Here is a 26,614-nt window from a genome sequence, read left to right on the forward strand (position 1 = left end):
ATTTTAAAACATAGTCGAATTTGAATTTGGCTTGATCTGAATACATCTTGTAAGTTCTGAACACTTGCATATTATAATGTTGTGTATATATTATACATATATAATTGGCTGAATGAAGTTCTTGGCGTTTTTTTTACTGAAACTGAACAGAATTTTTTATAGTGTGAAAGTAAACTTATTTAAAATAAACATGCTCCATTATCATTGATAGCAGCGCGATGTCCATTTTCAATTGAAAATAATAGATCAAAAATATGTTTCCAATTGAAAATAAGCCCAGCTCGGGCACTGCGGTGTGAAATGGCAATGGGAAATCTCTCACACTATTATTCCCTGAATCGAGTTGGAGTTTAACTCAGCTACACCTGCCACTAGGGCAGCACCCCCATTTTATTTATTGTATTTTTATCCATTGAGAATGTTCATCGGTAAAGAACTTCAATGGTTTCTTATTGAAAAACTGAATTCATTGCTTTTTACAGGCTTATTTTGAAATTAGTTTAATTTCATTAAGAGAGTTCTTAGGCAGAGGATGTCTGAACTATACTCTGGATGCATCCAAATTTCTCCACCATCTCCAGCATTTGCAACTTTCAGCAGGTCACTAAAAAGTACATGGTTAGGCATTGTCATGATAGAAGACAATATCTTCAATTCTTTCCATTTTTTTTGGCATTACATGGTTGGGCATTGTCCTGATTAAAGACAATATCTTCAATTAAGACCATTTTGTTTTGGCAGGTCACCAAAAAAGTACATGGTTGGGCATCGTCATGATAGAAGACAATATCTTCAATTCTTTCCATTTTCTTTTGGCATTACATGGTTAGGCATTGTCCTGATAGAAGACAATATCTTCAATTTAGACCGTTTTCTTTTGGCATGTCACCAAAAAAGTACATGGTTAGGCATTGTCATGATCGAAGACAATATCTTCAATTCCGCCCGTTTTCTTTTGGCAGGTCACCAAAAAAGTACATGGTTGGGCATTGTCATGATAGAAGACAATATCTTCAATTCAGGCGTTTTTCTTTTGGCAGGTCACCAAAAAAGTATATGGTTGGGCATTGTCATGATAGAAGACAATATCTTCAATTCAGGCTGTTTTCTTTTGGCAGGTTATCAAAAAAGAACATGGTTGGGCATTGTCATGATAGAAAGCAATATCTTCAATTCTGGCCATTTTCTTTTGGCAGGTCACCAAAGAAGTACATGGTTGGGCATTGTCATGATAGAAGACAATATCTTCAATTCAGGCGGTTTTCTTTTGGCAGGTCACCAGAAAAGTATATGGTTGGGCATTGTCATGATAGAAGACAATATCTTCAATTCAGGCCGTTTTATTTTGGCAGGTCACTAAAAAAGCATATGTTTGGGCATTGTCATGATAGAAGACAATATCTTCAATTCAAACCGTTTTCTTTTGGCAGGTCACCAAAAAAGTACATGGTTGGTCATTGTCATGATAGATGACATTATCTTCAATCTATGCCGTTTCTTTAAATTTTTTTATGTAATCTCTCTAGTTATTTACATTAGGGTTGATGAATTAATTGTCTGACCAACTAGAAGTAGCCTTCGATTGACGGTTACACTTTCAGTCCAACCACAAATATAACATCACCTTTTTCAGTGTCATATTTATCTTTGTAAACGCTTGTGGTCCCTCATCATCACTTAGATCATTACCATTACCATTTTTTGGGTAAAGTCATGATGCCATCGGTAAGAACTTCAATGTTTCGATCAAAAAATTGAATCTATAGCTTTTTTACAGATTCCTTTTGAAATCATTTGAATTCCATAAGAGAATTCTGCAGAGATCTGAACAAATGCTAGTCAGAGGGTGCTTTGTCTGAAGTTCTGAACTATATGGTGTATGCATCCCAATTTTCTCCACCAAGCTTTTGCAACTTTTGGCAGGTCACCAAAAAGTACATGGTTGGGCATGTAGTCAGGATGGTGACAATAATCTCTTTAATTCAGATCGTTTTCTTTCAATTGTCAGGGCGTGATTTTCTAGATTATTTAGATTAGGGTTGATGATTAATTGTCTGACCAATTGGAAGAAGCTTGCAATTGATGATTACCTTCTAGTCTCACCACAACACCACCTTTGTCAGTGTCTCACTACTGCATCACCTTATTCATGGTCATTTCTGACTTGTAAACGCTTCTGGTCACTCATCACTTAACCATGATTTTTTTTTGCTTTCATTGTTGTATGTATCTATTCTTCATCACCAGTTATGAAATGTTTCAGAAGTGTTGATTTTTGATTACACTTTCAGCAGCGCATCGCAAGTGTTAAATCGTCTACCAAGTTTTTCGCGTTCAACTCATGAAGTTCCCACACATCAAGCTACCTTTTAAAGCCAGATTGGTGTAATTGGTTTAAACCGTTTTCTGGTCAATGGACTAGTTCCATACAAATGTCGACAGTGCTGATACACTAATCTAGCTGTACTTTTTCATAACAACAAACTTCTAAATTATTGAATTAGAACAGAAGCATTGTATATCTTTTCACATTAAAATTATCAGAATAAAAAAATTTAGCAAGAGAAGTATTATTATTACTACCCTTGCTTACTCTTGACCAATTTAGATGGTTACTAAATTATAATAAAGCTAAAAGTGTCACCTTTTCATCGAGCATTTACTGCTACCCCTGTGATTGTGAGAATTTGCAACTAACACTACAAAACACGCCACAAACTTTTTTCTTTCTATATATATATATATATATATATATATATATATAATATAATATATATTAATAATTCTCAATGTACTTTTTTGTTTTTCAGCTCACTCCTTTTCAAGATAGAAGCGCTATAGATATCTAGAAGTTACTAGAATTATTTACTACATTCCAAAAAAAAAAACAAAAACAGGTGAAAAGTCATTGATTACATAAACTACACTTACACTTTTTGGTTAACATAAATAAGTTATTGTTAAATTGAGAAGGACATTTCTTATTAGGTCAAAGACAGTAACATACTGAAAAATCACAAGGTAGGAAATTTACTATTGATAAGATTATATCTTTATTTTGCTAACAAAGTCTTGGAACAATCGGTGGTTAAAGGCTAATATTTATTTTGCCTTCAATCATTTTCTTATGGAAGTTGTTTCCAAAATCATTACATTATCAAATAAGTGTTGTTATTCTCGCATACATCATTACAAAACAATCGATCATCATATTTTCAATCATACATCATCAATCATATTCATTAGTCTAATTCTAAATATTATAAATATCATTATAATATCCATATTATTAAATTAAATAATATAAATTAATCAAGATTTAAATCTGTAAATATAATAATAAAATATAATTATAATATATGAATATGATCCAATTTTAAAGCATTTTTTATTCAAAGTTAATAGCCTTTTACAGCATTGCTGCGTCAATATAAATATAATATAAATAATCAAATATAGAGATAAACCAACTTTCGGGTTTCCTTCTAAAAAAGATACACAGAAGAAATGTGATCAAAGAAGCTCATAGAACTCGTACGTTCTGATTGCTATTCGAATAAAAGAAGAACATGATTTTGTATACAATAATAAACTCTAATTTTTTATATTATTACATCCAAAATTTTTGTATATATATATATTATATATATATATATATATATATATATAATTGGGATATATTTTTTTTTACAATTCTGTGTACCTACTTGGTACTACAAGGGCGATTTTCTTAGAATTCTGTGTACCAATCGAAGTATTTCTGTTGGTAGTTCACTGCATTGGTGCATGTAATGAATGTTATTTTTTTTTCAAATTTTGTAAAATTTATAACTTCGAAAGAATTACTATTCTGGACAGAGCATATCATCAACTGGATTATATCATCTACCTGATTAAACTTTGTAACTATTGTGTCTCTATTAAGATGGTTGAATATGCATTATTGTGAAATCCACAGAAATTATTTATAAATGATATTAAAAGGTTGTTTTCATTTGTAACCAGGCTTAAAGGTTTTCATCACCATTCACTTACACTACTATATTATACAGTAATTTAATAATTATCTGAAAAGAGCTGAAATTATTTCTACGAAACAAAAAATATTTGAGTATAATAGTTTTATTTCATAGCTTTGATCAGTGACATATCATTTCTTGCATTTACATGTATTTTCTAATTATGCACTTTGATTAGTCCTCTAAAGAAACAATAAACGTTTTTATACAGAACTAACGGCACTTTATAGTATATTTCTATGGAAATGAATTCTCATGAAAAAAATAGCTGTGCATTCTATTTCGTCTACAATATAGCCTTTTTTAAATTAATTTATTAACAATTTCAACAATTCTTCACCTAACTTAAATACATAAATATTGTAATAATAATTTCTACATCTAACATTAGCTATTCTTTGCGTTATGGTTCTAACTCCATAATTCTGTTTCTATTTAATTTAATTAATAAAACATGTAAGAAATATTAGCGTTTGCATTTTACACCGTCTAAAATCGTTTCCAATTCTAAGTCGGAAATAGTATCGGTGCGTACAATAATTAATTGATACATACAAAAGAGTTACATTCGTAAAGTTTTGGATATTTTTAGTAGAATGAACAGCATTTGATGTTGGAAGATGTTTTTGCGGAAAATTTATATGCCATTCCTTTACTGTTGAACATCCACGTCGGTGATGAAATTTCTCTTTTCCAGTATCAAATAATTCATGTTTCTATAGAGGTGCAACTTGTGTTGCTCTTAAATCTACGCTTAATTATTATTTATCTCGACGTAATGAAATTGGAACACTATACAATTATAATTTCTATAATACAATTTGTTACTAAATCGACGTTCTAAGCTATTTTCAACGTCGATTCTAAAATATATTTTAAATCATAATATGAAAAACTTGTTCGTAATATAATCAAGATTTATTAACACAAAATTTATTTCTGTTTAGATAATCAAATCCAATCTGTTTTGTATGTCGACCCCAATCATCAAATTTGTTTTCTGTAGTAATTTGTCATTCTAAGTTTTATATAATACTTATATTTTTTATTCAACGTCAAAACGCATTTTTGAGTTTTGTTCAACCAAATTGTTTAAATAAAACATTATAAATACTTGGTTTATTTATTTTGTACGTTTTGACACCATATGTGTGTCATCATGCAGCACGTTTATGCCAGGAACAACACAAAAGGAATAAGCATTGTTATAAGAAAACACAACACAACAGGCAAAATTTAAATAATGTGAAAAATAAGGTGACCATATCTTTTTAAGTCAAAACCGGGACGGCAATTTTTAGTTATGCTAATTCAAGCTGGAGTGGGAGGGGGGTTTGTAATAGTTTTTTTTATATGAATCAATTTTTTTAAAATCAGAATTGCTGACTTTCAGTTATCGTTCGATTATATATAATTCTTCTTTGTCTATGATATTTTTTGATCTATATGTTTTTTTTCGTTTTTGACCCTTGTATAAAATTTTTTTCGTCAAAAAAATTACACTTGTTCGTTTATTTTCATAAGTTTTGTTAATTTACCTATTAATTTTCGAGAAACCGGGTCAATCCGGGACAAATATTGCTTTAAGAAAAACCCGGGACACAAGGTAGAAATCCGGGATCGTCCCGGCCAAACAGGTAGGCGTATGGTCACCTTATTAAAAATCATTTTTGATTTATATTTTAATTTTAATTCAAAAATTTCGTGTTCATTGTTTTGTTACATAACAATTTTTATGTTTTGTTCTTCTTGGTATAAACTTGCTGAATGATGCCACACATTTAGTGTAGAAACGTATTAATTAAATAATTCAAATATTTATAATTTTTTATATACATCCATATATAAGTGAACGTATTACAGAATTGTAATCCAATTACACTATTTTATATATAGTTGATATTAATTTTATAGTGTTTTTATATATGATGCAAAAAACATTTGTTTCCAATCGCACTGTGAATTAAAACTATTTTTAAAATTTACGTCAAGCGCAAATAAATCAGTATTTTTCATTCCCAAATATAATTTTTATTGTAGATTTTTTTTTGATCAGCCAACAAACTGACTGATGTTGGGTTTGGACGTACTTATAAACTAATAAAATATTTTAATGCGATTTTAAATATTCTTTTGTTTTGTGTAAATTTTGTAAACCTTTATGAATAACATTGAAAATGTTGTTTTAGAAGTTATCATGTTCAAAAAAATGTGTGGAAGAATTCCATCATGTAGCATATTTTTAAATCCTGCTAAAATAATTATTTGTCAACCACTGACGGTTTAAAAATAAAATAATTTTGCCGTCCAAAAGTTATTTTTTCACAGTTGATATGTAAGAATTATTACTTATGTTCAAAAGAAAACGTTTCTAGAAGTTAGTACCCTATTTACTTATCCATGAGCCCATGGCGATTTTTTTTGCTTTATAATATTATAATTTTTAAAAATCGCTTATTAGATATTACTGTATGCGACAACACTGGTATTTATTATGTCAAAAAGTAGTTTAATTTTGAAGATTTTATTGAAGATCATACTCTGACACATGTCCCAAATATTAAGAAATTTTATCTATTCCTCATTATAATATAAGTGTTAAATAATTAGGTCTTAGGCGATTATTTAAGAAACAAATAACAGTGAACTTATGTTAGAAATATTTACATGTGTAGTATTAATTAAATAATACTTGTATGGCGATATTTAAATATAATACATCTAGGTATGTGTTTACTGTTTACATTGGTACTATAAATGGTAGGTAAAGATTTGAACAAAACAAAGATTTTTGGCGCTTCTTCGCAAAATCTATTTTATTTCTACGTACTTGCTCTAACTTTATATTTTTATTATTATTTATTTATATTTTTAAAAGCTTTAATAATTTATTTACCATTTACTGAAGCCAACTCGACAGAACCCGATATCCATGATTCATATAACTAGGAAAAAAATATTAGTAATTGTTTTTGAGTTTTTGCACACATTTAGTTACATTATGTTGATTTAATGGAAACGTGCGAAAATTAGTACATAAAAATTTGCCAGAGCTTTTTATGAGTAGTTTTTTACATGCATTACTTTACCTCTCATTATACCAATGGAAATAAGAGTGTTGTTGTTATCGCTCTAATTAATATATTTATCCCATTGAAGGCCCGAAATTATACAAAGACATATTTTTTTCAGAATAGATTTTTTTTGCGTTTTCGAACCAGCAGAATATTATGATAATAAATACTATTACAATATTGTTTTAACATTAGGATATTTGTAACACCTGTTATTTCTGTTATTATTTAACTTAACTACGATTAAATACGACTAGTAAAATATCATAACATTTTCAAAATATATATTTTTTTCAAATTTTTTACTAATAAAGCTCTTGCGCGCACCACGTGTTTACACACGAAGTGGCGTTTTATATCATTTTGTATATTAGGCATATCATTGTACTAAAAGATTACAGGACTTTAATTGCATTTTCCTATTAGTTTTCAAAAACAGATTAAATATATTTCCAATATATTATGGGAGGGTTAAATTTGAAAATACTTATACGCTTTTTAGTAAGAAATCATTCATTTAACCCTTTCCAATCGCGAATTCAGAGATCTATATGAATTTTTTTGCTATAGCATCCGAGTAGAAAGGTTAAACTATTTATTCATTAATACAATACTTTTCTATACGTTTGCAAACATGCAAAAATAATATGTGGTTAAGGGAGGGAGCAGGATAAGCGGCACATTTGAGTAACATTAAAAAAAATTTTAGAAGAAAATTTGTTTTGGAATGATTTTTATAAAGGTTTGTTGAACTTGTAATATAGCCGATCGCAGCAACAGTTTTAAAAAATATTAAAATAATTTTCTGTTATCAATTTGTTTTCAACCTGAGTTGGGATACAATTTGTCACCGGTAATATACTCCGCCAGTATAATTATTTTAAAATATGTATTTGGAGCGGTGGGTCCTATCTTATCCTGTCAGATAATTTAATTAACTAACATTAAGCGTAACTTATTATCTATGAATTTTTTTAGGCTCGTTACTTCTTTATATCTTACATGAATGATATACAGGGGCCTCTGTAAGAATATTTTAGTGCTTTGTACACAATGTTTTATTCTAATGAAGTACATAGTCATTTAGGCCCACGATGAAGTATACAATGTTTCTACAGCGCCGGGGCAGTTATATAGTATTTATATCTATTTATTTAAACATTTCTGATAGTTTTATAATTTAGTAGCAATGCAATTACGTATCAAAGCGAATGGCAAAAGTGTAACATAACTTATTAAATGGTAATATTTTATTTGCACGTTAGGACATGATCCAAATTTTTAAATTTTGCATTTTGCCATTTTATAGCAAAATTTTTAAATTTTGCATTTTGCTATTTTATAGCAATTTGATTTTCTGTCCGTGTGTCACAAGCTTCTTTGTCTAGCTTTCAAGCAATATTACATGAAATTGATTTTAATTACTGCCGGTGACCCATAGACAATTTGCAACTAAAATTATGAAATACGTATTTTCATAGATAATTTGTATTGTTGAATCCTCCCTCTTATACTGGAGAAATTCAAGATGTTCTAATTTTGGATCAGTTTTTGTTTCCACCGTACCATCTAATACTTGTTTAGCCTTAGTTTAGTTTTTGTCTTTGAAGTTTAGTGTAAATGATAATAGTAAATGTGATTTGAGATAATAGATAATTCAGATTTCCAATTTAATTTGGAAGGACTACCACACATGTTAAACAAAACCAAAAATTGTCCAAGGTTGTTTTTGTTTTGTGAGGCATCATTGAATTTTTGTCTTGGTCTAACATTTTGGGTAACCTTCAAAATATTTTGTTTCAGATCAATATAGATAAATCTTAGTAGACTCCCGTATATGCTAAATTAATTTAAAGTTGTTTAGTTATTGTGAGGCATCATTGAATCTTGATTTAGCAATTTGGGAGACTTCTAATAATTCTGAAACTGAATTATACGTCTAAGGATATATCTTTTATGATTTAACTGAAACTGGTATAATGTTAGTTTCTCAAAATTTATTTCTGGTTTTTAGGATTAAATTTTATAATTACCATTCGCAAAGAACGTAACTGCACTTTCTAAATGTATTTGAAAATGACTCAAACATAACAATAAGATATATTTTTTTATAAATTATATAACAAGTTTAATACTGGCCTAAAATTCTAATATTAAAAACGCTTCATGTATTTATGGCGTCTACTTTAGATGATTTAATTACAACTATAATATATTTTTAAAATACATCGTACTTAATTAATTAATTTAGAACGCGTGCTGTGTCAGTAAGCGTACGATCATACATATATTCACTCAGTTTCAAACATTCACAAATTTACATATTATTTTTACCTTTTACAATTAATAACTCATTAACATTAATGGGTTATGTTTTCAAAAAAAACTTAAAAATAAAATAAGTGAAGATTTTGTTAAACTGCTACCATGTCGAAAAACACAGGAACTTATAGGAAAAATCTTATAAACTTTCTCATATTTTATTTTTATAATATATTGTAACATTTACTATTTATTATATCTTTTTCTCAAAAAGTAGTTATTAGATTGTGTGCTATTGTCAATATAGATTTTAGTTTTTCAATTTAAACACGAGCTCTCGTTTGCTCGCCTTTTTTTCTGGTTTTACATGACAAGTGGAAAAACATACATTATGTGCTTAACAATATCTATAAATAATTTTAACTTAATAAATATAAGCAACTCTATATTAGTTTCGAAGTTTTAATAGTCGTCTGACTTATTATTACTGATCGCTGTTTATATTTTTGAAACCGATCACAAAAACATAAACTAACATTATAACCTTATCAATGCGATAATGGTTCGATTTATAATGAAGCTTTTAATTGCTTATTTATTTCTATTGCATTAATAAAATCTGCACATCAAGACATAAAATATATACGACATTTAAATTTATTTTCGTATTTGGCAGTTACGTTTTGTGACTAACTTGAAGCAAATTTGATGAACGTAGTAATAAATTAATTAGTAATTGAGTTGCTTATTTATTACTTAACAATCTGAAATAATAACAGTGGTAGTAAACATATACAGTTGACTAAAAGTTTTCCCCGAAGTAAACAATTCGAAATTACTCAAGATACAACTGTATAAGTCATATTTTCAAAAACATCAAAATGTCTTGATAATTTGATAGTCGATATTAGTTCTATTACATGTGACTTTCGTGAGGAAACTTCTAACCAGCCGAAGTATTGAATACTTTATTTGACCGCAAAGATTTTAATGCATCGCTAAGATTTATGTAGTGAGCCAGAAATTTTGCAAAAGGAAGTAAAATCACACCACATTCGGTTACGCCACTCGCATCAGCGCGCCCAATACGCCCGTAGCGGCCAGAACGGGTGCCACCAGGAGCAGGGACGGCAAGGACACGCTCGCACCGTTGCAGAAGTCGGTTGTGCAGGAACAATAGTGGACCTGCACGTCGTGCGTGCCACTGCGTTTCACGCATTCCTTGTCGTCGCGTTCGTCAGCAATATAACCACAACCGCGCCATACACGCACCTCGCCGTAAACTGGAAGGAAAAATCACCTAATTATTCCTGATTTTGGATTTTCATAGTTCTAATCATTAATGGAGGAAGCTGATTTGATGGGCCAATTCTGCCGTAAAATAAACCAATGTTATGACAACGTTAATTTACGCTGCTTTTATAACTTCCTATAGGGTAAGTTATAATAATCGCAAAAAAATCGAAAATGAAAGTTCTTATATATCTTTAGGTTTCAAAGGTTTTTTGAACATTTTGGCATACCTTCCAAAAAATGGATGTGTGTGTGTGGTGTGTATGTGTGCGGATACAAATTTTTCGTCGACGATTTCGGGAACACCGATCAACCGATTTGAATAATTCAAAAAACATTCGATTCGTATTGATCAGGAGACATGCTGATTAGTTTTTGGCGAAGGCAGGTTAGCCATTCCGAAGATACGGGACAAAAAGTTCCAAAACTCGGTTTTTAAGAGAACGGAGCATCCGATTCTAATAATTTAAAAAACATTTTACTTGTATTGATAAGATGAACAAGTGCTTATATTTTTGGAAAGGCAGGTACAGCGGTTATGGACTCCGCTGTTAAGTATAAGTTAAAAAAAAATGTCATTTGGCGGTCAAAAATGTTTATTGAACATATGCACATTAAATTTTCAGATATTTTTTTATAGAGATTTTAATAATGTGTATAGATTTTGTTTAATTTTTTTTGGGTTCCGTACCAAGACTTTTAATTACGATACGGGAAGTTCCAGCAATTTGCCTTAAGGCACCATGCCATGTACCCACTAGTTTCATATAAAATGAATGTATGTATTTGCTGTGCAGTCAGGCGTTTTAGAATATAGAACCTAACCCAGAAACCACACAAACGCCAGAAAAGTATCTTATCATAAGTGCATCTTTCTGATATGTTATAATAACACATGCGAGAAGTTAGGTTTCATATATAAAACTTCTGACTGCAAAGTAAATACATAGCATTTTGACAGTTTTTAGTACCATTTATATGAAAAAAAGCGTAACATAGCGTTGCCATAACATTGGTCTGTTTTAGGGCAGCATTGGCTCATGAATGTTTTTAAAAAAAGCTAATTTTGTCCATAACGACTCACATGACTAAAGGATAATTTTAGGAAAATTCGAGCCTAGAATTAAAAAAAAATTGACATGTTTGAAAATAAGTATTCAAGAATATGTGTACAAGAAGATTTTTCATCAAATGTATTGAATGTCCTTTACTGGACAGTTGTAAATAAAAGAGATAATAAAAAAAGAGGATTTTTCAAAATTTAAAAAATTTTCAAAGATATATAGCTGTTAACCATGATAATCCTTTTGTTTCCTTCCTCTGCGACGCGCGTTTTTTTCGAAACTGCCTTTTTCGAAACGATACCCACGATTTCTCAACTTTTACTGAACTTTTTACTATTTTTACTACCTTTACTGAACTATTTACTTGATATTTGTACACAGTCTTCTTGATAGACTTTTCTTCAGTAAAACCTACGCTTTTCCTCAAATTTCGATTTCAACTATTTTTAAAAAAAATCGAGGACATGAAAAAATGTTGCAATTTTTTTTCAAGCAGTAAATAATAATCTCTTTCAAGATATTTGGAGAGCTGAAATCAGGGGTATGGTTAGGTGTCATTTTTTTAAGACACCCACTACATCACCTTCTAGAATTAAAAAGGTGAATGTTTTTAATTTTCCTCAATTCTTTTTGATACATTAAGTTTTGACACATTTTACCTGATTATTAAATTCTGAACTTGCATCAAATATATGCGAATAAATTGTCATGGCGCGATATTTCCAAAAAGAAATTGGAAAATCTTATATCTCATTACATTACATATTTTAAAAAAGATAATACCCACGTCTGTTATAACATACGTTTTATCATTTTATCAGTTTATATGAGTATTTAATTTCCTAATATACCTCTTAACATTTATTACTGATCAAATAAAATTTATATGCATATAAAATAATAAAACTTTACAGTTAGATCGCTATTATCGAATACTTTTGTTTTTAATGATGCAATCGTAAGTTACTCTTAATTTATTAAGTGACATTATTACGGTGGAAGCTTACATAAAAATGGTGTTACGCTTTGGTGTAAATTTTTTAATAATTAAAAGTGTCTCATTGGTAACTAATTAGTATTAATAAGAACAAATAGAATAGCTCTAATTAGCTTCTGTTATGTGTATCAATATCAATTAGCATTTGTTAACTTTTGCAGTTAAAGTTCTACTAATACTTGTATATTCTGGTTTCGCGCCGTGTAAATATGATAATGATTCAAGTACACAAAGCATGTTTAGAAAATTCATATACTCATTAAAAAGCAATTTAAATGAAAGACAAACATAAATAAGATAATTACATATTAATTAGTATACATCTATTTAATATATTTATTATTAAAATGTATTTTATTACTTTTTTGCGTCATTTTCCTGCAAATATTGTGCTTGACATCAGGTACGGCAGGTACGATCATGCTGCAGTTCATAATTCCTAGAGAGTACGGATTGAACGGATCAGCACATCTTGGGTCGTATCTGCTGTTACATGCGTAGCACAAAAGTGCATCACCTGAAAAAGAATATTTATATACAACAAATTGATTTTTTCTCATATTAAACATGGAACTTAATTTTTAAGTTATCGGCATATAAGCTGTAACTCCAAAGATTTACAATACTAAGAGAGAACCATAGCAATCTAGATCCTCCCCCCTTGAAGTAATGCTTAACGGGGATAAAAGACAAGAGAAAGGCGGAAGTTTTAGTGGGTACTAATACAATCTAATGCTAATAAATCATAATTTGTACTACCATGTAACCTTAAAATCTAATGACATTCAGATTTCCTCGTTGATGTACGCCGGTACGCATACAACGAATGATACGACTACTAAACATAATCGACCCGTATAGAAATGATTTCATCGCGAACGAATGACGAACAGATCGGGCGTGACGCAACATCCGTTGCATTTTCACAGATTTGCTCCCTAGTTGCGCCTAAAGAAGTTTTACTTCAAAAACAATCTTGATTAAAAGTGCGCATTTTTAATGCTTCCTACCAAAGCTCTTTAGAGCATTTTTTCAATGGAGGGCAATTCGATATCGACATATTTAAAAAAATTTAACTTCATAGTTCAACAAATAGTCTTAATTCTAGAATGCTTGTGGCAAGCTGTCAATTGATTTATTTTTTGGGTGTGAAAGAAGTGCTAGAAATGTTATTTAGAATTACGATTCCAAAGTTTAAAGGAACAAAAATAATAAAAGTTATTCACCGAACCAAAAAAGTGTTACGTTAGGACAATTTCTAGGTTTTTCTTAAATACCGATGACGACGAGATTTTAACGAGGTATAAACATTTTTTCTAATTTTTTTTATGACGGTTGATATATATATATATATATATATATATATATATATATAATTGTATATTCAAAATGTGATAATAGGGACGGCAATGATAGTGACAATGAAGGTTAAACATATAGGCAATGGTACAGGACAGCGAAGGCAATAATAGTTTGGACAATGGTGATGTTAGGTATAATATCATTTACACCTATTATTTGTTTACATAAATCATCGTGTCTTATACCTATGGAATTTCAGATCATTGTTTATTATTGTATTCTTAGTTAGACTTCAATTTATTTACTTTCATTCTACTAAAAAGGCTAAAATTTCCATAATAGTCATGATATATGCCTACTTTACCAATCCCTTACTTGATATGACAGTTGCTGTACAAATAATAATAAGTATGGAGGCTGAATAAATTACTTTATTTTCCTAAACAGTTCCCATCTAATCATTTACTAATTTACTTCATGTTTAATATTTACAGTTTTACTAGAGATGGTCAGCAAGCATGATGCCAAAAAAGTTTTTACACTTCGTATTGAAGAAAAATATTTTTTCAACTTTTGTTGATTTTAAAATATCATGATATTTGTGAATTCTAATCTCTTTATATCAATATTCTCATATTTTGAAATGCAATTTTACATCTAAATTGCATGTATGTGTATTTAACACAATGTTTCAATTAGATTCTTTTTGTAAAAGCCCGCATACAGGTTTTTTTCAAAAACGCATCGACATTTAATATAGCAATCGAGTACTGAACACGTCAATTACTGGACATTTTATTGTGTTTTTCCAATACATTTATTTTCCTATGGGCGACATTGTTTTCGACGCTCTTTATTTTACAGCAATCGCGTTTATTTGATTCTGATCAATAGATATAAATACTTGTTAACTTTGTTTCAATATTAAATTATAGAAAATGAAACTTATGCAATTGATTAAACGAAACTTAGGCAATATAGTTAACAGTAGATTTTGCGCCGGGATCAGAAAGCCAATTGAAATTCAATTAACATTCGATGAGTTGGCTGTAGTTTTGGGAACATAATGATGCACTAAATTTGAATGTATAATTTAATACTGATATGCTAAAAGCGATATATCATAGATCGATATGATTTTTAATTTTAATCCTTAATGTGTTAGATATGTCTAATTTATTGATGTTCTTCCGAAATGGTGAAATATGTGGTTAAATATTAAAATGCTGCGTGTAAATAGCCTTTTACGATTTTTTTTTATTTTTATTTTAATTTATTCAAGAGATCTGATAAAGTGTTGCATAACATAAATAACCCAAAGATTAAAATACATTCTGACGGAATTCTTCATTTGCCACCTTATTAAATTCGACTATCTACATAAAAGATATTTGTGCCTCACAGCATGTTGGGTTCATTGCGTTTATTTATTATTCTATCGTTATAAATGGTTTAAAAAAATCCTTAACAGATGCGTCTTTTGTATAAATTTTCCTTAGAATGTAGTCACGTTAGGAAAAACTATATTATGTTTTAAAGGTTTAATGTGTTCGGTAAGCATAGTTTTGAATTGTCTGCGATTTTTTAAATTGTTTTCATATTATAGTTGTTTCATTGAATTTTGGCTTGTTTCTCCATTGTAAATTGAATTGCGATCTAAGCAATTAATTGAATAAACCAGATTTCGATTGAAAGACAATCGATTTTAAAAGAATTTTTTGTCATTGTGCTAAAATTGTTGACTAGTCGGAGTTCTAATTTATAAAATAATTTTTTCCAAGAAAAATAGAGTATACTCTATAGATGACACCAGCGTGAGTCTCTACGTCAAGTAAATTATTATTGTCAGTCGGATTGTTAATTTTTTGTTAAGGATACGTACGTTTGTTATTAGTTATAGTTATAGGATTGATTAGGTTTAAAGGGCAAGAGTTGTCGGTTAACATTTAATTGATATGCCGGTAATACATACATATTATATATATATATATATATATATATATATATATATATATATATAATGTAGTCTCGTTAATTCACTGTGCTATGACTAATTCAATTGAAAGTTGGGGCTTCACCAGCATTTCAAGTGTTAAAAAATTCTGAAGTTATTCTACGCTGTTCATACTCAAGCTCTTCATGGATCATTAATCGAAGTGCATTTTTTGTCGAGTACTTTGCATTATCATTGATGGAACAGTGTGCCATTTCATTGTTAACTCGATTAGAATTATAATAGGATTACTGTTGCTACGCCCTTACTGTTATATAATATCAAATCATTCGAGACTGTTACGTAAATGATTGGCTTTAAGACGAGTAGGAGTTAAGTCCTGTATTTGAAAAGCACAAATCCGGGGTAATGGATATATGTATACATATATTTCATTTATATATATTCATATGATGTATTAGATTAACGTTTTTTGTTCATTGATATATCTTAGCATAGATTTTTTTAAATATCAGATCAACACCTTTTTATGTGTACATTACACATTTTAATGAAAATATACATGACGAATATTGATAAGCTGCATTTAATTTCAAACCTCTATCTCCCCTATTATATATTCAATAATATTCATTATCAAATTTTGCATCAAGTATGAAACTATTCTATGGTTTCTAAAAATTGTTGTTATAAATTTTATTATTTGTAGAGATTAATGGTTAAAAAAGACTTTTGTATATTGATTGTCTCTATGAAACGCGGTTGTCGGAGCGACCGTCAAAATCGTAGCACTCGTAGTGCTACGTGGCCTCCTTTTCTTACCACATAACCACAAACTGCAGGTTTAGTGAATCTGATAATCTATCAAAATGTATTATACCGAATTGTGGTAAATATAATATGTGGTCTTTGATTATGTATTTGAGGTAATATTTACTACAAATTTGTGGCCACAAATTAATAATCATACGTTTTGACCAGTAGATTTTCTATCGTTTTAAGTTGAGCTCAACTGGTCGACTGAAAATAAAAATTAACTTATAAAGATAAATATTCAGGTTATGATTAGTAATGAGCGAAGGCTAATAAAAAATCAACTGATAAAAATGTATCCTTAATAATTTATAACGTATAGTTAATAAATAATTTATAGCGTATAGTCAATAAACAATTTATAGCGTATGGTTAATAATTAATTTAATTGGTTTCGATGCTAATTGAATTAAATATGCTTGCAAATTCATATAGCATTGAACGAACCATGATTATGATAGATGATTATTGATGATGATAATTTTATTATTAATTTTTGGGTCCAAACAAAAATCGACATCTTTTGAAACCGATTTTCGAATAGTATTTTTCCGGAAATCGGTTTTCGAATAGTATTTTCCCCGAAACCGGTTTCGAGTTTTCATACAAAAACTATTTGCTCGAATTATTCGAACAAAACAGAGAATTTCGAGTGATTAAAAGCAGTTCTAGACTAAAATTATTTGTTATTCAAATTATTGATATTTTTTATGCAATTTAGTGAAACAAAAAAAAATTGAATAGGATTAAATAATTTTAAAAACATTTAATTACCCGTTGTTCATGCCAAATTTTTACATACGAGGGTGTAAATATTTCTATGATAGTGAAACTAAGGACAGCTCTCGATTTGCATCAAGCCAGTGCATTTGGTATTGAAAACCGGTATTTTCTACTAAAACCGGTTTTAAAACTGGTTTTTGAAAACTGACAAATCTTAGTAATATCTATTATTCATTATTTTTTATTGTTTGTTGATTCATTATATGTAGTTCTAATTATGTTTAAAATTTGGTATTTTTATTACGTAATGCTCTACATATATAAAAAAAAATTGAATTAAAAATACAGGAAGAAATTCAATTGTCAAGTATTGGATAGCAAATATCCATGTCCTTAAGTATTGGAACAGTATCCTGTTCAGAAGTGAAGACCCTTTGTGATTTCTTTATATAGTACCTTTTTCTCGAGATCTTTCAGATAAATTATTTATTTTAGGATATAATATGGTATCGCCGCTGTACGTAGACAGCGCTTTGTAAAGTTCTTTTTCAAGAAGCTACGCTTTGGTAACTTGACTCTCGAGTATATTGACTTTGACTTGTTTTGAGGTGAAAATAAAAATGTCGGGGTTATATTTTTTTTAATTACTATTTAAACTAGTGCATTTTAAATTTTAACCATAACGCGATTTGCTGAGGTAGAGTAGAATGTAATGTAAACCCAAATTGGCCCGTACAAATTACCCTAATTCGAAGCACAAAATTAATGTTGGTAAAAATAATTATAAGAATAGTTCAACTAACTTTTTATGCAACTAGACACATCCTAAAAAAACAACTTAATATAGCAATCGAGTTTTGAGCTGAATACGCTGTCAATTGATGCAAAAATTGTTTCTTTGCAATGCATTTATAATATTCTATAGCACTAACTTTTATTTGATTCTGATCAATGACATAAGTACTTGCTAACTTAAGTTATAATGTCCCAATATTAAATTATGGAAAATGAAAGTTATGCTATTCATTGAACTTAAACAAAACTTGGGCAATATCGTTGACTGTGGAAATTGCACCGACATCAGAAATCCAGTTGAAATTCAATTAATATACGGAATTAGATGGTGGTAGTTTTGGAAACTGATGCTATAAGTTTGAATGTATAATTTAATATGAATATACTGAAAGCAATATATATTTTAATTTTATTTATCCAATTCAAACAAATTTTGTAAAATGCAATATGGAGACTTACGTTCTTTCTCGAGAAGTGGAGGTTTAGTGGATAGACGTTCACACTTTTTGGTAAATGAAAATATTTATACATTTTTACGTTTTAAAGGTTTCTGAACCTTTTGGCACACATTAGAAAAAATAGATGTATGCATGTGTGTGTTCCGATTAAAATTGTGGTCGACGATTTTGCGAACACGGATCAACCAATTTGAATAATTCAAAAAACATTCGATTCGCATTGACGGGGACACGTGCTGATTAGTTTTTGGCAAAGGCAGGTGCAACCTTTTCGAAGATCCGGGGCAAAAAGAGCTAAAAATGGTAATTCAGTTTTTGAGAGAACATTATATTCATTCATTAGACATATGCACATCAAATTATCAGTTTTTTTTTTAATTTTATTTTCAATAGCAATCAGAATACAGGACAATCCTATGAGCTATTTGGCTTATGTCATTCACTCGCACACATACACACACTTTCAAACACACATATAAATTAATCTGATGAATATTATATTGAAAGTTAGAGAATCAATAAGTGATTCTACTATTCTGTTCATATAAAGTTATGGTGTAGTTCTAAGGGTCCTCTATATTATCTTTGGGCAGCTTCTTCATCAGTCTTCTTGAAATTGGTGTCTCGAGAAGCTGAGTGACTATAGAGTTTGTATAATGTTCTAGTTTATGAAAATGTTTGACACTGTTAATTTGTATAACTCTGTTTATAAATTCAATATGAAGATCGTCGTGTAAAGTCTTGTGCTTACGAACCACAGAGCATCTGTAATCTGACTCAATATTTTCGATTGGGCACGTTGCATTAGCACTATGTTGGATTTGCTCGCACAGCCCCACAGTTCTATGCCATAAGTCCATATTGGTTTATAGATAGAATTGACTTGTGTCCCAGAAGCCAGTATAGTTCAGCGGTTCGAATTTTTATAGTATTTAATTTTGGGCGAATATGGACCTTCCACGTCAGTCTGCGATTTGTTTACAAGTTTGTTTTGTCTATATTTCTATGGGTTCCGTACCAATGTTTAGCCGTTAGACTGCGATGCGGCGATGAGTCGCTTTGGTGAAAGTTCAAAATTTTCAAAAAATTTCAAAATACAAAAAAATCAATTTCATATTTCTCAAAAAAGTCAAATTTTATCAAAGTTTTCAAAAAGTTTCAAAGCTTTTTTTAAATTCTTCATTATCGGTGCGGAAAGTTCCAGCAATCTGTCTTATGACACGATGCCATGCACCACTAGTTATTACTATTATTTCTATCACTTCTGGTTAATTTTTGAGAATCTTGTCAAGTGGTTCACCGTTGCAACATTTGATAGGTTTCCCATTCGTTTTCGATTTGCGAGCGCGGGCGGCATTGGCGGCGTTTGATCGCGAGCCCGCAGCGCGTCGTTGTATTTCCGGCGTGTTATAATCGATAACACGACCTAGTTCCTAGTCGCTCGTTTTTCCTTGTACGGAATCGGTTTAAGGAACGAATTGTGATTGTGTTAACAACACACCTGCCTTGCCGACTTTCTGACACACCGAGAAGAAAGAAAGACTCTCAAAAAGTCTGCCCACATTTGGGTAAAGGTCGACCGTGATTCGACTCTAGGGAAATAATTGTGTCTCAGATTTTTGATATCTACCGGATTTTTTTTTAATCAATCAGAACTACTTCGATACTTATGTAACTTGATTGAAATGCATTCTAAGATTGTACCTAACGTTGGAGAATATTATCTATTATGATCGTGGAAATTACCTATTTTGTCTCAGATTTTTGGTATCTACCGGATTTTTTTTAATCAATCAGAACTACTTCGATACATTTGTAACTTGATTGAATTGCATTCTAAGAAGATACTTAACATTGGAGAATATTATCTATTAAGATTGTCGTGGAAATTATTTATTTTGAGAAAAATATAAGGTCTCAGATTTTTTTTGATATCTACCGGATTTTTTTTAATCAATCAGAAATACTTCGATACTCATGTAACTTAATTAAATTGCATTCTAAGAACATACCTAATATTAGAGAATATTATCTATTAAGATTGTTATAGAAAATATCTATTTTGAGGAAAATATAAGGGAAATAATTGTGCCTCAGATTTTTGATATCTACCGGATTTTTTTTAATCAATCAGAAATACTTCGATACTTATGTAACTTGATTGAATTGCATTCTAAGAACATACCTAACATTAGAGAATATTATCTATAAAGATAGTCGTGGAAATTATCTATTTTTAGAAAAATATAAGGGAAATAATTGTGTCTCAGATTTTTGATATCTACCGGATTTTTTTCAATCAATCAGAACTACTTCGATACTTATGTAACTTGGTTGAATTGCATTCTAAGAACATACCTAATATTAGAGAATATTATCTATTAAGATTGTCGTGGAAATTATCTATTTTGAGAAAAATATAAATAAAAATTTTGAGATAATGACTTTATAAATTACTAATGTGAAACACTTCTATATATCTATTAAAATAAATGTAGATATTATTTTGTATTCCGAGAAAATTTTTGAAACTTTAGATAAAGTGTAAAGTGAAACTTTGCTCATCGTAACGTAGTTATTGAATCCTGTGCTCTTAAAAGTTTTTTTCCTATATTTTTTTTTATCTCGTCTCACTATCGTATACTAAACGTGAACGCATTTGTAAGATTAAAAATAATATAGAAGGACCAGTTTTAGATGAAGAGAACTAAAGTATTTTCTTCTCTTGTTAGTTTTTTTTTGGTTGTGAGCTCTGTTGTTTAGTTTATGAGACCTTAATGTAATTTGTAAGTAACGTTATTTAATTGTTTTATAAGATATATATTTTTAAGTTAGATTCAACTTTTTTTTATATATGATCCCTATAAAAGCTTAAATGTGGGTGGGGTAAAAAAGACCAACTGAATCTTCACTCCTAATAATAAATAGTGAATAAAAAGTTAATTGAGTTAATAAAAACAATTTAACAAGCGACAAATGATTAAATTATTATTCCAAAACTGCTGATGAATATTTCTGACAAAGTACCAGATCAAGGTTATATACAGTGTTATCTCTGTAAAAAATATACTCATGAAATCATTATTTTGCATTGAATGAAATGAAAATTATGACAAATTTTAGAAAAATAGTAAAAACACATATTACTATAATTAGGAATTAACTGGGAATTTTACTGAACATAGTTCGATAGTTATTTGTTTGATACGTGTTATATGTTGTGATGAAGTTCATTCGGTTTAGTCAGAATAAATACTTAAATTCAAATTGGACTTTCAAATATTATGTTTTCTAGAAACAACTACAACTTTTTAACATATTTTATATGTTTTGAGCTACAATTAACGAATTTTGATTATCTGTACAATTTAATAGTTAAAATCAACTTAAGTTTTATTTTTACAAATATTTCTAGTAAATTTTTATTTCAGTTACAAACGATTTAACTCTATTCGCGTGCATAAAATACCTACGTCTGGTGAACGAACGAACGACGATAAAATTGTATGTCAGTCAGAAATATCGAACTATTTGCTGAAATTAATGAAATTTGAATTGAAAGTTTTGAAAATGTTGCTCAAATAATAGTTGATCCTTTATTTAAACATACAATTATTGCATTAATATTTAAATTTAGGTATTTTTTTATAAATAAGTTAGTTTTTGTTGGATCCACATCACGATAATAATAGAAAACCCCATTGTAGTAGGTTTTACCAATGTGTGTCACACACGCCGCGTGGTAATGCTTCAAAATTTGGAACATGGTTTTCATTTCTTTCATTCGATTTTTTTATTTGAAAATTACCTTTTGATTATGTCATCTACTTTATATAATAAAATATCATTTATACACGTATGCATTATTAATGAGTGCACAACCAAAACATTTTGGCTATATGCCTATTTATTATTGCGCACACTTTGAGAATCTATTAATATAAATCTAATTATGATTTAGTCTGGCATAATTTTGAGACAAAGATGTGACATTGTAATTATTTTCAATCAAATTAGGATATATATATATATATATATATATATATATGTGTGTGTGTGTGTGTATGTGTTATTTTTTAAATTATAATATTTTCAAATTGTAATAGCAACGTACTACTTCGGACATGTGTATGATTCTATGCAAATATCACTTAAATTTCCTTTTTCATGTGAATCTGCGATGATGAAACAATCATTGCACTTTACTTCAATTTTCAAAATAACGATTTCTTAAGTATTTTTCATAGTGATTGGTTTCTCTTTGGCATTTGCGAAAACATACTGCCTTGATTGGCAGTCTTGCAATCAATATATCTATTTCATAAAAATAAACAATCGCGTGATTGAACCAGCTCCGCGTGTTTTTCATCAAGGGCTGCCCGGAAGTGAATTAAAACACTCTGATATAGAACATTTTTCAATATATATATATATACATATGTATATATGTATATGTACACATATATTACATATACGCCGGATTATAAATACAAGTTAATTACAACTAAACATGACAAAAATATACTAATTTGAATTAAATACGAGTAGTAAGGGATTTGAGTCATCGTTAGATTTTGATACATTTAGAAAACCATGTTACAATCAGATCAAAATGTTCTTTCATCAGATCATGAATTAAATGTACAAATTTGATGATGATCATTAGCTTTATATTAGTCCAATCATTATATTAAGTTCATCTCGGAATTCGAGATACCCAGCTGTAAGTCTGTAAATACTTGTATATTGACACCTAAAAGTTGTCTCAAAACCTACATATGTTACCATATGTAGGTTTTGAGACAACTTTCAGGTGTCAATATACAAGTATTTACAGACTTACAGCTAGGTATCTCGAACTCCGAAATTCTTACCTTGTTTAAGATTAAATGGCTGGACTAAATACGCAAACAATACAATAAGTAGTATGAGATAAATATCCTTCTACAGCGCAAAAATTCAAATTTGTTATAATAGATGAATTATTTGTGTTTCTTCATTTGATTTTTATTGACGAAGAAGTGCAATTCAAAATTGTAACATAGTAAAATAGCTTATAGTTTCATAATAAAGCAATTAAAAAAAAACAGAAGATTGTTGAATTTTGCGCTTTAGAAGCATATTTATCTCATACTACTTATTGTATTGTATCTGATTAATTTTTTTAAATTTTGATGAAACTTGCAGAGACACTTGCATTTTTTTGTTAGGAAAATACCTCTAAGTTGACCAATTTTGAAAATTTTAAATTCATAGTTCAACAAAAAGTCTCAATTCTTGAGGACTCTGGTCAATTGCCATTGTTTTTGACTATGGTCTTATTATTAGAAATGTTATTTACAGTTACGAATCCAAAGCTTAAATGAACAAAATTAATAAAAAATTTATTTTAATTTAAAAATAGTCACATTTTTACCAAAGCTCTAGGTAGAATGCACTTAAAAGCTCATAATTTTCAAACTACGTAAGATCTTTTTTTTTTTAATTATGGGGGCGTCCATTAATCACGTGAGGTTTTTAGTGCGAGAGGGGGTTGACAAAAAATCACGAAATGTTACATAAGAAAGGGAGGGGTATAGTAAGATATCACGTCTATTTATTTTTCACCTAAATTAAAACAAAAATCTTAACATTTTCAAAAAAAAAAAAATCAAAAATTTTACAATTTCTTCTTGCAACTAAATATACACTTGTTATTTGGTGGGATAGGGGTTAATTTTCATTATCACTACGTATCACCAAGGGGGAGGGGGTCCAAAAATCCTTAAAATCGATTACATGATTAATGAACGCTCTATATTTATTCATTTATTTTATTGCTTTATTTTATATTAAAACTCATTGAATAAGTTTGTCACCATTTCCTACATTCGGCCTAATTAAATTTATTTTTAAACTGTTAAATATATTTTGTTGTTTATGAATAGAAAATAGAATACAAGAAAATACCTCGTTAGATTCAGAATCATTTTTTTATTATTCTTTTTCATCCAGACCTCAATATGTAGTGATATAATAAAGTTATTATAATATATTATATTACATAGTTAAAGTTATTAAACATATTTATAGAATTATTTTAGATTTCGATAAAATTCTTAAAACTTAAAAGTATGATTTGCGCATAGAAACTTGCTATTAAAATGTTGATGTGCTCTTAAAAAAATAAAATTAAATTTATTTCTAAACTTTTTTATGTGTTGTACTGTTTATGAATAGAAATAGAGTGCAAGAAAATATTTATACTCAGTTATGGTTTAAGGAAATTTTATATGCAATAGTTGTAAAATTAAAAATATTTATAGAATTATTTTAGGTTTCGATAAAATTCTTGAACCTTAAAAAAAGTATGAAGTGATACTTTGCGCATAGAAAGGAACGTGCTTTGGAAATGTTAATACGTGTTTTTAAAAAATAAATTAAATTCATTTTTAAACATTTTATGTATTGTACTGTTTATCAATAGAAAATAGAATGCAAGAAAATATGTTATACTCAGTTATGGTTTAAGGAATTAATAATGCGATAGTTGATAGAAGAATAGATGTACGAATATCAGAATCATTTTTCACTAATTCTTGATCAAGATATTGATTGTACTGTACCAAAATTTGGATTAGGACTGGAAGCAAAATTGCCATGTCGATTTTGTTTATATGTATTTAGTGGTTAATATATGGATTTTAATGATCAAAGAATGCGTTAAACGGATTATTTTTGTGACCTATATGTTTGCAATCACGAATGCGCTATCATAGTCTGAAACAGATGTGAAAATAACTCGACGATGTTACGTAAATTTGTCTGCTACGTTTACTCGTCATTCGTAGTACGTCAACGAATCTTCAAATAACTCGAATTTCAATGCACCTTGCGTGTGTGCCGAGCATTATTTTGGTGTATCCGTTGTTTTACTGAATTACTCTTTCAGATGATAACATCAGGCAAATAAAAACACTGTGAATGTCGAAGGAAAGGTATACCATGCCCTCCGTAGCCATACATAATTGAACGACTTCGAGCACTTTACTGCTCTCTGTGCGCTCCAGAATTCTAGACTTAATTTCCGTAGACGTGTCCTCAAAGGCTGGTGACAGCCGACGAGAAACCCCCGGTGAAAGAGGTAAGGGGTTAAAGCAAAGAAGGCATTTTCACCGAGTAATGTTCCTTTCTTTCGATATTCATATAACATATATTTATTGGTATTATAGAAATATATAAATTAATAAAGAGATATTTCTATGTTTTATAAAAATATATTAAAAATTATGATTATCAAAACTATACAAATGTCATGACATGAATATTTGTTTCTATCAAATTCCAAGGCTTATTGATTCCCACATATACTCCCTTCAAGGAGCTTTGGAATTTGATAGAAACAAAATATTCATGTCATGACATTCTGTATAGTTTTGATAATAATATATTTAATACATTTTATAAAACATAGAATATATTTCTACTTATTTATATATTTCTTAACTATAATACGTTTCTAGAGAACTAGTTACACAGTCATAATCGATACACAACGAATTAGTTAAATATTTGCTACGCCACTTTTTTTTAAAATTTGCTAACAGTCTTAAGTTATTTATGCATATGTATTTCTGAGTATGAGATATGCCATATTTGACTTTCCGTAGGATAAGTTATAGTACTCGCAAAAAATCGAAAATGAAAATGTTTATATATCTTTATATTAGTTTTTGGCAAAGGCAGGTCTAGCCGTTTCGAAGATACGGGGCAAAAAGTGCCAAAAACGGTAATACAGTTTTTAAGAGAACGGAACGACCGATTTCAACAATTCAAAAAGCATTTCACTTGTATTGACAAGATGAAGAAGATTAAGTTTTT

General features: G+C 29.3%; 2 protein-coding genes across 2 annotated transcripts in view; one reads left to right on the forward strand and one right to left on the reverse strand.

Moving 5' to 3' along the window:
* Nucleotides 1-2,805: 2,805 nt before the first annotated feature.
* The window catches only part of LOC113377141, a 642,509-nt gene continuing 618,700 nt past the window's right edge, over nucleotides 2,806-26,614 (forward strand). Inside the window, exon 1 of the mRNA XM_026617353.1 lies at nucleotides 2,806-2,897. The gene's annotated coding sequence lies outside the window, so the exon portion shown is untranslated. The remainder of the gene's footprint in view (nucleotides 2,898-26,614) is intronic.
* LOC113377144 overlaps nucleotides 10,290-26,614 on the reverse strand; it is a 35,566-nt gene continuing 19,241 nt past the window's right edge. Inside the window, exons 2-3 of the mRNA XM_026617359.1 lie at nucleotides 13,071-13,226; nucleotides 10,290-10,638 (exon numbers count right to left, since the gene is read on the reverse strand). Of these exons, the coding sequence (XP_026473144.1) occupies nucleotides 10,415-10,638; nucleotides 13,071-13,226 (380 nt within the window). The 3' untranslated portion in view covers nucleotides 10,290-10,414. The remainder of the gene's footprint in view (nucleotides 10,639-13,070; nucleotides 13,227-26,614) is intronic.

The sequence above is a fragment of the Ctenocephalides felis genome, unplaced genomic scaffold (genome assembly GCF_003426905.1).
Source record: "Ctenocephalides felis isolate EL2017-DRISC unplaced genomic scaffold, ASM342690v1 CF-g0.4_SCAFFOLD_01886, whole genome shotgun sequence".
In the NCBI taxonomy this organism is placed as follows: Eukaryota; Metazoa; Arthropoda; class Insecta; order Siphonaptera; family Pulicidae; genus Ctenocephalides; species Ctenocephalides felis.